The 12,163-nt window shown below is 40.9% G+C and overlaps 1 protein-coding gene across 3 annotated transcripts in view; it reads left to right on the top strand.

The window, feature by feature from the left end:
- UTP4 (UTP4 small subunit processome component) overlaps positions 1-11,307 on the top strand; it is a gene marked incomplete at its 5' end in the record, with an annotated part of 37,270 nt that extends 25,963 nt beyond the window's left edge. For 2 of the 3 annotated variants that reach the window (XM_082711697.1, XM_082711698.1), the window contains 6 exons: positions 225-381; positions 3,315-3,421; positions 4,449-4,544; positions 7,619-7,804; positions 9,497-9,607; positions 11,106-11,307. In XM_082711697.1, coding sequence (XP_082567823.1) covers positions 225-381; positions 3,315-3,421; positions 4,449-4,544; positions 7,619-7,804; positions 9,497-9,607; positions 11,106-11,222 — 774 coding nt within the window. In that variant the 3' untranslated portion in view covers positions 11,223-11,307. Of the gene's footprint in view, positions 1-224; positions 382-3,314; positions 3,422-4,448; positions 4,809-4,847; positions 7,805-9,496; positions 9,608-11,105 lie in introns of all 3 variants that reach the window. The other variant, XR_014305807.1, reaches the window with a different exon arrangement.
- Between the last annotated feature and the right edge of the window lie 856 nt (positions 11,308-12,163).

Here is a 12,163-nt window from a genome sequence, read left to right as displayed (position 1 = left end):
TATTTTTGGAGGAGTAGGGAAGTGCCAGAAAGTGGCAGTAAAGAGATGAAGTGGGGGGCAGGGATAGATACGTTACAGTAGCACATCATTGTTCTAGGCCCTTGGTCAGTTGACTTCTTTAGATAGAGGAAGCATTACTGCCTCATAAGCCTGGCTATGGTTATTTTTGATGGGTTCTAGGTGTCACTTTTCTCACTGGTTTTTTATTACCTGTTTACCCCAAGGTTTCCAAAATGCCAGCGTTCCTTCGCTCTGCCCTTCAGATTTTGTTTTCTGAAGATTCAACAAAACTCTTTGTGGCATCAAATCAAGGGTCTCTACATGTCATTCGGCTCTTGGAAGGAAGCTTCAAGCACCTGCATACTTTCCAGCCTCAGTCAGGTGGGAACTTGGTAACTGGCAATGGAGAGAGTTGTCAGACTCTGATGTATCTTTTTTTTTTTTCCTTTTAAACCTCATTCATTGTTGGATTTCTCTAATGCTCTTCACCCTGCAAATACTCACATGTTTATAATTTAAAGTAGGAGGAGATATCTGGCAAGTGAAAACGCTTGATGAGATCTGAAATGTTCCTTACACCTACTCTTTTCTCACTGGGTTTTTGACTCCTTATTTGGGGCCAGAAGTTTCATCACCCTTCTCAGAGTTTTGTTAGCAGGGCAAGGAGAAAGTTAAAATCATCTGTAATCCTGGCACCCAGAAATAATTACCATTAATATTTTTGTGTACTTCTGATACATGTTTGTAAATAGGTATTTCTTTTTTTTTTTTAAGATTTTATTTATTTATTTACTTGACAGACAGAGATCACAAGTAGGCAGAGAGGCAGAGAGAGAGAGAGAGAGAGGAGGAAGCAGGCTCCCTTCAGAGCAGAGAGCCCGATGCGGGGCTCAATCCCAGGACCCTGGGATCATGACCTGAGCCGAAGGCAGAGGCTTTAACCCACTGAGCCACCCAGGCGCCCCTGTAAATAGGTATTTCTTTGAACATGTTAATTTTCCTGTTGGTTGTTTTTATTTTTTTTTAAGATTTTATTATTTGCACAAGCAGGAGTGGCAGGCAGAGGATGAGGGAGAAGCAGGTTTCATGCTGAACAAGCAGCCCAATGCAGGGCTCCATCCCAGGACCCTGGGACCATGACCTGAGCCGAAAGGAGATGCTTAACCCACTGAGCCACCCAGGCGCCCCTTAGTATTATTATTATTATTATTATCATTATCATTATCATTATTATTTTAAGATTGTATTTATTTATTTGACAGAGATCACAAGTAGGCAGGCAGAGAGAGAGGAGGAAGCAGGCTCCCTGGTGGTGGTTTTTTTGTTTTTGTTTTTGTTTTTTAGATTGATTTATTTATTTACAAGAGAGCCAGAGTACAAGGAGGGAGAGGGACAGACTGACTCCGGGCTGAATACGGAGCCAGATACAGCTGGCTCTGAGATCTTGACCTGAGCAGAAAGATGCTTATTCTGCTTGAGCCGCCCAGGCACGCCCACCCCCTCACACCCCCCCAACCACACCACAGCCCTGGTTGTTTTTATTAAAGTTGAACTTATACACGCAGTTGCATTACTTACAAAGTTCATGATTGAATTTCTCAACATTATTTGAGAGCATGAGTATGCATGAGTAAGTAACTGTGTATAGCTGTTGCTGAATTCATGATTGAGAACTTGGTACCCAGTACTTCCCATGGCCCTTTTTGCTCTTCCCTTGGCCTGGATTGTAGCACCTTCACTGTCATTTAGACTCCATCAGCCTAGAAATTCAGCTCTTTCAACTTAAACTCTCAGGGTTCTGAGCTGCTCCAGAAGCATATATGAAAAGAAACCCACAGGTAAAGAGTTAGATAAAATAAGTGACAGTGTGTATTGATTATCTGTATATGATTTTATTAAAAAAATGTAGACTCTTTATTTTGCATTTAGCACCCTTTAAACTTAGGCTTTGCATTATAGATACCACTTTATTTGTTCTTCTTTTCTCATCTCTTGTCGTCTTATAGTCAGGCTGGTTTCTTCACAGCCCCCAAACCTGTGTATTCCAGTTCTTTTCACTTAGCTCATGTTGTTCTCTATCCTTTTCTGCTCACCTCACCCATCCTTCAGCACCTGTCATATGTCTTCTTATAAAGAAAGCCTTTTCATTGTGTGCAACACTTATTTTGCATGTAGCCTTGCTGTTTCATTTTTAACCACATGAGTCTTCATTTTGCCAGATAGATTTAAGATCCCTTGATGACGGAGGCACCTTGGTTGGTCAGTTGTTAAGTGTCTACCTTCAACTCAGGTCATGATCCCAGGCCTGGGATCGAGCCCCACATTGGGCTCCCTGTTCAGTGGGAAGCCTGCTTCTCTCTCTCCCACTACCCCTGCTTGTGTTCCCTCTCTCACTATCTCTGTGTCTCTCTCTCTTTGTCAAATAAATAAATGAATTAAAAAAAAATAAATCCCTTGTTGACAAAGATGGCCCACATGTACAGCAGCTACCCAGTAAATTAAGTATGTGCTTCAGGCCTGTTAAACTTGCTGTTTGTTTAACTTTGATTAAAAACCATTTGGTAGGGGCTCTTGGGTGGCTCAGTGGGTTAAGCCTCTGTCTTCGGCTCAGGTCATGATCTCAGGATCCTGGGATTGAGCCCCACATCGGGGTCTGCGCCGTGGGGAGCCTGCTCTGCCTCTCTGCCTACTTGTGATCTGTGTCTGTCAAATAAATAAATAAAATTTTTAAATATAAAATCATATATATATATGTTACATATATAGAAAATAAGATTTAAAAAATAAATAATAAAAATCATTTGTAGGGGACACCTGGGTGATACAGTTATTTGAGTGTCTGACCCTTGGTTTTGGTTCAAGATCGTGGTCTTAGGGTTGTGGAATTGAGCCCCGTGTCAGGCTCCATGGTCAGCGCAGAGTCTGCTTAAGACTGCCTTCTCCCTTTCACCACCCCCCAACCCTGACTCTGCACTTTAGCTTGTATTCTCTCAAATAAATAAGTATTAAACAAGCAAAAAGCATTTGATAGGAAAAGGAGTTTGAAACAACTAAAATACAGACTTAGGTAGCTACTACCTTGATTCTCCATTCCTATAGTAGTCAGGCTTGAGCAAGTGATGCCTTCAGGCTTATCTCTAGCTCCTCTGTACATGAAGGATGGCTAATGAATGTAGAAATGAATAGTAAACTTACATCTATAACTTGCTTGCAGAACTTTCAGATTATCTAGTTGTGTTTGCTGGCTTTTGCAATCAGGCCAAGGCTGGCTGTGGACACTGAATGCAGAGACTTAACTTATTCTCTCTGCGCAGGGACGGTGGAGTCCATGTGTCTTTTGGCTGTCAGTCCTGATGGGAATTGGCTAGCTTCATCAGGTACCAGTGCTGGAGTCCATGTGTACAACATAAAACATCTAAAGGTGAGCATAGGTTTAAGTAGTAGGAGACAGGAGCAAGTTAACCCTTCAGTTACAAGACTCAAGGCAGATTGGTATGACCTGGAAAATTACTGAGGTGGTTTTGTTGTTGTTGTTGTTTTTCAAACTAAGAATTTTTCCCGTTTTATTTGTCGGGAGCCCCAAAACTGTAATCTACAACATTAAAATCACTCAGTGAGAACTGTGAAAGTATCCTTCTATGGAAATGTGAAATTAAGGATTTATGAGTGATGACCTCACATCCAGGTTATTTCTGTATTGTGGGGAGGAAAATTCTAATTTACCCAGATGAATAGTTGCAGATAGTAACAATTTCCTTTAAACGTTTGCCTTGTAATCTCAAGGAATTTTTAAATTAAACAGAGGTTTGACAGAGGAATAGGCAAATATTTTTCACTAATTAGTAATGATCTTGTTCTTCACACACTGGATTACTAATGATCTTTACAAATTTTCATCTTCATTATGAAAACCATACAAGTACCCAAAACTTGAAATAAGCATCAAGCATTTATAGAACAACACCAAACTGCAACATTTAATGCATTTGCTTATTAACTGCATAACTTAATCTTTATGACATTGTGGCAGAAGCATGCACTGCTCTTTGAGCCTTGCCTGGCATTTAAGAGTGTCCCTGTGTACTGGTGCACATGTCTTGGAACTATATATAAATGTCCATGACTAAGCATTAGTTTCTTTTAAACTGTAGAGCTGTCGATTCCTTGATTAATGACATATTTATGAGCAATTCATACAGATGTAGAGATAGTAGCACAAGCTTTACTCTGAACTTTTCTGCGAATGCTGTCAGTTTTGTAAGCAGTTAAACATGTTTTTCTTTTTAATTAAAGTTTATTGTTTGGGGGTACTACCTGATGTTTTTAGGAACTTCCACAAAACTCTTTGAGTTCTAAGGAACGCTACTTAAAAACAACAGACCTAGACCATCCAGTCTTTCCTGAGGGAAGGTATAGAGTTGTCTTTTGTGTCTGTTATTTGTTCCCAGCTTCACTGCACAGTACCTTCCTATAATTTCCCTGTGACTGCTTTGGCCATCGCTCCCAATACCAACAACCTTGTCATTGCTCATTCTGACCAGCAGGTAAGAGAGTCCAGTGCTTTCTAATTCCTTTTTTTAGGATAGTAACTAAGAAGCTAAGATAATGACAGTTTTAGAGGAGCTTTTTATTTTTAAATAAACATATGATGTATTATTAGCCGCAGGGATACAGGTTTGTGAATCACCAGGTTTACACACTTCACAGCACTCACCATATCACATACCCTTACCAGTGTCCATAACCCCACCACCCTCTTCCTATTCCCCTCCCCCCGGTCACCCTCAGTTTGTTTTGTGAGATTAAGAGTCATTTATGGTGCTCGCTTCGGCAGCACATATACTAAGAGTCACTTGTGCCTTGTCTCCCTCCCAATCCCATCTTGTTTCATTGATTCTTCTCCTACCCACTTAAGCCCCCATGTTGCATCACCACTTCCTCATATCAGAGAGATCATATGATAGTTGTCTTTCTCTGATTGACTTATTTCGCTAAGCATAATACCCTCTGGTTCCATCCAGGTCATCACATATGGCAAGATTTCATTTCTTTTGATGGCTGCATAGTATTCCTGTGTGTGTGTGTGTGTGTGTGTGTGTGCGCGCGCGTGCACATCTTCTTTATTCGTTCATCTGTTGATGGACATCTAGGTTCTTTCCATAGTTTGGCTATTGTGGACACTGCTGCTATAAGCATTCGGTTGCACGTGCCCCTTTGGATCACTACCTTTGTATCTTTAGGGTAAATACCCAGTAGTGCAATTGCTGGGTCATAAGGTACCTCTATTTTCAACTTTTTGAGTAGCTTCCATGTTGTTTTCCAGAGTGGTTGCACAGCTTGCATTCCCACCAACCGTGTAGGAGGATTCTCCTTTCTCGGCATCCTCGCCAGCATCTGTCATTTCCTGACTTGTTAATTTTAGCCATTCTGACTGGCGTGAGGTGGTATCTTACTGTGGTTTTGATTTGTATTTCCCTGATGCCGAGTGATATGGAGCACTTCTTCATGTGTCTGTTGGCCATCTGGATGTCTATGCAGAAATGTCTGTTCATGTCCTCTGCCCATTTCATGATTGGATTATTTGTTCTTTGGGTGTTGAGTTTGATAAGCTCTTTATAGATTTTGGATACTAGCCCTTTATCTGATAGGTTGTTTGCAAATATCTCCTCCCATTCTGTCAGTTGTCTTTTGGTTTTGTTAAGTGTTTCCTTTGCTGTGCAAAAGCTTTTGATCTTGATGAAGTCTGAATAGTTCATTTTTGCCCTTGCTTCTCTTGCCTTTGGCGATGTTACCTAGGAAGAAGTTGCTGTGGCTGAGGTCTGAAGAGGTTGCTGCCTGTGTTTGGAGGAGCTTTTGTTTGAAAATATTGGATGATATACAGATAGTTTTCTCCTGTGTGAAGTAAAGATTGCATGTATAGCCTGAGTACATTATAGGGCAGTAATAGCCTTTGGCTTGATGGACACAATGAGATTATAGAGTAAGGAGATAGTGGAAGGAGGAGGAATTCTGAAGTACTCATTTTACTGATTGTTTTTTGACTAGAGAGATGACATGGACCAGGTGTTAGACTGGCTATGGGATGGAATAAGATCTTGAGGTTGGAAGTGACTAAAAGATTATGTAATTTGCCTTCACTTTTGCAGATAAGGAAATTAGTCCCTAGTGAAATCTGTTACCTGTTAGAGAGGTAACGGTTATCAAAATGAGTAGCATAGCCTAGTGCTTTTTTCCGTACCAAGTTGCAAGAAGATCTTTAAAATATCTGAGCTACAGATATTGTGAAATGGTACATGTTGTGTGAAATGATAAATACTTATATATCCTCATATGTAAAATCTGCATAATACCTTCCTCACTGAGCTGTCGAAAAGATTGTGATCTGAGAAGCACATTTAAGTAGATTGATTGCTGGGCAAATAATGCTTGCTGCTTTGATAAGCAGTTTTAACCCTCACATGTGCCGACCTATAAATGTTATATCCAGAAAATGAAATCTCTTATTTTGGTTTGCTGGTTATGTGTTCTTGGCCAGAAACTGGAAGATTAGTGAAGCTCCAGCCTTGTCTTTGCCACACATAATGTCCACCTGATGCCTTTTGTTGGCCCTTAGGTGCCTCAGTCATGACATCTGGTGGGAAATTTTTTTGTACCTGTTACATTAGCAAAGATCTGTAGAGTTGTTAATATTCAATGCTGTGAAAATATAGGAAAACACCACTTGGTACCCTGCACAAATTCGTATGACCTCTTTAGAGGACACTTGAGATACGTTAAAAAAGATTAAATCCACATGCCCTTTGAATCAAAAGTTCCAATTTTAAGAGTTCCTCCTGGGGTGCCTGGGTGGCACAGTTGGTTAAATGTCTGATCTTGGGGTTGTGGGATCGAACCCTGTGTTGGACTCTGTGCTTAGTGTGGAATCTTTTTGGGGTTCTCTTTCCCAGTGCCCTTCCTGCTCGTGTGTGCGCACATGTGTTCCCTCTTTCTTCCTACCAACTCTAAAATAATAAATAAATCTTTAAGAAGGAAAAAAACAAAGTTCTTTCTGTAGATGTATGCTTTGAGTGGTACAGAAAGACAGAGATAATGATTGCAGCCTTGTATGTAGCAGTAAAAGATTGGAAATAACTTGTGTCCGTTAAACAGGCTAGATAAGTAAATCATGGTACATCCAAAATGTGAATGGATTATTATGTGTTCTTTAAGGGGACAGGAGTGATATATAGCTACAGTTATTGATACTGACATGGGTCAGTCTCCATGATAAAATGCTAAGTTAAAAATGAAACTTGCAGAATAGCTTGTATTATATTCATAAAAGATCGAAAAGATGTAAGACATAGACTGCTCTTGTCTTGGGGAAGAGAGATGTCAAGATGACAGGGTGACTTCATAAACCTTTTGTGTTAATTTCATTGTTTACATTCTGTAATTTACCTTGAAATTTTTTTACTTAAAAGAAAAAGTAGAAAGCATAAGGCTGAATATGATACAGTCAGAGTTTGTACAGATATTTTCTGATTAGGGGTGAGAGTTTTTCTGGGTACAAGCCTGCATTTCTTCCAGTTTTTCTGGGTACCAGCCTGCATTTCTTGTGTATCATACCCTTCTTCAGGTATTTGAGTACAGTATCCCAGACAAACAGTATACAGAGTGGAGCCGGACCATCCAGAAGCAGGGGTTTCATTACCTCTGGCTCCAGAGGGATACTCCCATCACACACATCAGTTTTCATCCCAAGAGACCAATGCACATCCTTCTTCATGATGCCTACATGTTCTGCATCATCGACAAGTCATTGGTAAGTTCCTCACTACTACCACCTGCGCTCACACTGACTTTTCTGTACTTAGGAATTTTCAAGTTCTAAATCAACATGTACAAAGAGTTAAGAGAAAGGAGAATCAGAATAAAACTTCCTGACCAATTATCTGGAGGAGAGGAACTTTTGGTTTGCCAGTTTCCTCATTTTCATTCCCAGGCCCCTGAGGCTCCCAGGGTATGGGCAGACCTTTGTGTCCTGGTTTTTGCTGATTTGATTATCTCTCTGCTTTGCCTGTGAACACATAAACTTGAGTAGGAAAGGTAACACTCGTGGGGAATACCATCAATTTGGCTGAATTATTTTCACCTTTGCACCTTGGGGTGACTGAATAACACGGGTTTATTAAAGGGGACACAGGCTGAGGTTTTGATCACTTTGCCCCTTGCCTGAAAATGCTGAAACAGTATCTGTAAGCCTGAAGAGTTGGCCTTAATGGCTTGAAAAAAGTCCAGCCTGGGGTGCCTGGGTGACTCAGTCAGTTAAGTGTCTGCTTTTGGCTCAGCAGGGAGTCTACTTCTGTTTCCCCTCCCACGCCCTAGCTCCTGCCTCTGTTGCTTTCTCTCAAATAAATAAATAAAATCTTAGAAAAAGAAAAGAAAAGGTACCTGGGTGGCTTAGTCAGTTAAGCGTCCGCCTTAAGGCTTGGGTCATGGTCTTGGGGTCCGGGGATCGAGCCCTGTATCGGGCTCTGCACTCGAGGGGAAGCCTGCTTCTCCCTCTCTCTCTGCCTGCCTCCCTGCCTACTTGTGATCTCTCTCTCTCCCTCTCTCTGTCAAATAAATAAATAAAATCTTTAAAAAACAAGAAAAGAAAAAAGTTCAGACAGGAAAATTCCATTATTTGTGGCTATGATTTAGGTGGAATGTGAGCATTTTTTTCAGTTCTAGATTCTAGCCTCTGCCAGCTGCTGTTTTGATTTACCCAGATTTACATGTCTTCTCTGGGCAGGTACTTTGTTTCTTAGGAGCAGTATTTGTTGTGGCCATGCCTGTAATGTGCTTGGGCTTAGATTGCAACCAACACACAATGTTTTGGTCTTTCTGTAAAGGTGGGGGTGGAAGGAACCAAGGGGAGAGCAGCAGATGGCTCTCAAGGTGGTGTGCATGATGTGTCACTGGAACTTAACTCGCAGGCCCTGTGTCCTCTGGGCGTGGGAATCAGAGCTGGCTGACAAGTGCCTTCTGCAAGATGAGTGAGACAGGAAGGGCCCCTCCCACTCGCTTGCCGCTCTGTAACTCAGCCCAGGGCCGTCCATATTTTTTTGTTAAGCATTGGAGATAAGTCCATCACTTCCGTATGCTGGGCAGAGCTATTTCCCAAGGAAGTCAGAGATGAAATATCACTTGCTTGGCCAGAGGCCATCTCTCGAGGTGTCAGTGAGATCAGTGGGGGTGGTTTCGGTTTTTGCCTGGGGAGAACTTTAGTCACTTGGCCTGTCTGTGATCTGGTTGGGGAATAGTCTAGAAAGCAGAGCCTGCATGGGCTAAGCTCCTGCATATGCCAGACGGTATAGCTGGAAAAGTGGCCATGGCTCTCTTCCTGAAGTAGGGAGAGTCATGTCTAATGTGATGGTTGAAAGGTGGTATTTGCTTGAAAAATCAGTAGTCCTTTGTTCTGGAGAAGCCCAATAAAAATAACGATTTAAACAGTATGTCTTTGTCTTTTTAGCCTCTTCCAAATGACAAAACCTTACTCTACAATCCACTTCCTCCCACGAAGGAATCAGATGTTATCAGGAGGCGTACCGCCCATGCCTTTAAAATTTCTAAGATATATAAGGTAAAACATTTTGCATTATATTCTAGATGGTTCCTTGGGATATTATCAAAATGTAGTAAGCTCCACAACAGGCAGACAAGAGCACTTTCATTTTATATTCAGAGAACCTGGTTTGGGAAACAGGTCCCTTTCTGAGGACTTCTGTTCCTTATGTTTGCATTTCATTATTCTTGCCTCAGTGTATTAGAGGCATGCACAGCATACGTACCCAAAATGAAATACATTGGTATTGAGAGATTATGTTGGAGCTTGAGTGGTGTCTTTGTCTTAAAGCTGGCCTTTAAATGTGACTTACAATTGCAGCATGTTCCATAAGATAAATTTGAAGCAAGTGGAAGTCATTGAATTTGTTGTGACTTCCCTTTCTGGGCTAAGCTTTTCACTGTATATGAAACAAATATTTGTTAAGCTTATGATACTAGAGCTCTTTGTGCCAACTTGGAAGTTCCATATTGATGCTTTTCAGATTAGAGTTCCTTGGATGTCCTGAAACATTTTCTCAGGGGTCTGCAAGAATTTTTTTTTTTTTTTTTCTTTTAAAGAGGGACATCTGTAAATCATTTAAGTATGATTAGTTTCTTAATGCATTTGTAACTTGCTGTTTGCCAAGAATTCAGGCTCCAAAGCCATTGGTTAACACTGATTCCTAAGAAATTAGAGAACAAATGTTCTGTATAGAAAAACATGAAAAATCTTGTTGAAGTCTTTTATTAGTGAACTCATTTAAAAGTTTCCAACCTTGGGGCACTTGTCTGGCTCAGTCGGAAGAGTATATGACTCTTGATCTCAAGATCGTGAGTTTGAGCCCCATAGTGAGTATAGAGATTACTAAAAAAGTAATAATAATAAGAAGAAAGATAAGTTCCTAACCTTGGGGCCCCTGGCTGGCTGAGTCACTGGAGCATATATATGACTCCTGATTTCAAGGTCGTGAGTTTGAGCCCCACATTTGGTGTAGAGTTTTTTTGTTTTTTTAAAGTAAGCTCCAGGTCACCTGGGTGGCTCAGTTGTTTGCCTTCGTTTGGCTCAGGTCATGATACCAGGGTCCTGGGATTGAGCCCCACATCGGGCTGCCTGCTCAGCGGTGAGCCTGCTTCTCCCTTGACCACCTCCCCTGCTTGTGTTCCCTTTCTCACTGTGTCTCTGTCAAATAAATAAATAAAATCTTTTAAAAAATAAAGTAAGTTCCACACCCAGCATGGAGCCTGAACTTACCATCCTGAGATAGAGTCAGATACTCAACTGAATCAGCCACCCAGGCACCCCAAGATTACTTTAGATAGACAGATACATAGATAGATAAGATATAATAAACAGAACGAAACGAAACAAAACAACTCCCAGTTTGACCAACCATTTTGAGTCCTAGGTGAGGAAGGATTGTCAGAGATTTCAACCCTTCAGCCTTGAACTGAGCTGGCCATTTAGCTCTAGTCAGTCTGTTTAGGACTGGCTCTGGAGCCTAACTCCTGGTAGAGTCATTATCATTTCTCTACAGCCTCTGCTTTTCATGGATCTTTTGGATGAAAGAACACTGGTGGCAGTAGAACGGCCCCTGGATGACATCATCGCTCAGCTTCCACCACCCATCAAAAAGAAGAAATTTGGGACTTAAAATAGGGCACTGTCTGTGTCCTTCCTTGAACTGTCTGCCCTGTTTGTTTTCACAAATCATGATAATAAAACAAAGTTATTCTTTAGGACTAGTCATTATGAATGATACCTTCCAAAATAATGGACAGTAATTTCACTTCATCTACTGCATTGAATAGATACTCCAAGGTATCAGTAGTTGGGATAATGTTCTAAGCAGCTACAAATTTCATACAGCTTTTTCAGGGTCCTGTTGTTCAGACCACAGTCTCAGGGAAAAAAAAAAAAAAAGATGGTACTTATCTTCTCTTCCCCTAACACGAGCCTGAGGCTTCAGAGGGCTGATGACCTTCACTGTCTGCAGCCTCCTGCCTGGGGCCAGTGCAGAGGCTTGGGACCCTCCCACCATTGCCCTTGAGGGCAGGGGAACTCCGCTTGTTTCCTCAAGATAGCCTCACTACCAGTAGTAATCGTCAGCCTTTTTCAAGGAAGAATTTTAACTGCCATACTTCATCTCAAAAATTGATGCTTTTGGCCTCTGACAGTCAGCTATTTATCTTATTTAAAGGGAAAAAAATCTGGTTTTGGGTTAACCATCTTTCACCTGATAAATATACATAGTTATATATATAATATATCTTATACATGTTAACATTTTATAGTTATATACTAATATAAAAATTATATATACATATGCATATGCCAGTTTCAAAGAGTAAAGAAACACTGGGCGGGGATTTTGTAAACAGTAGAAGTGGAGGACAGAACCAGAAAGCTTGCCATATATTTTACCTTTTCTCTCTTCTACTTGCTTTGTGTTATTCCCATGGGAGTTATCAACTGACAAGTTTTAATGTAATCTTTTAAATTAGAAGGTGAAGAACCCTAGTTAACCTGAACTGAGCAGATCGATTTCCTTCCCATCTCAATGAAGGTATTGTGTTGCATGCCTGTGGAAACCCA

The sequence above is a fragment of the Mustela nivalis genome, assembly GCF_964662115.1.
Source record: "Mustela nivalis genome assembly, chromosome: 18".
In the NCBI taxonomy this organism is placed as follows: Eukaryota; Metazoa; Chordata; class Mammalia; order Carnivora; family Mustelidae; genus Mustela; species Mustela nivalis.
Note: the sequence above shows the minus strand (reverse complement) of the source record. Positions and strands in the feature narration are given on the sequence as shown.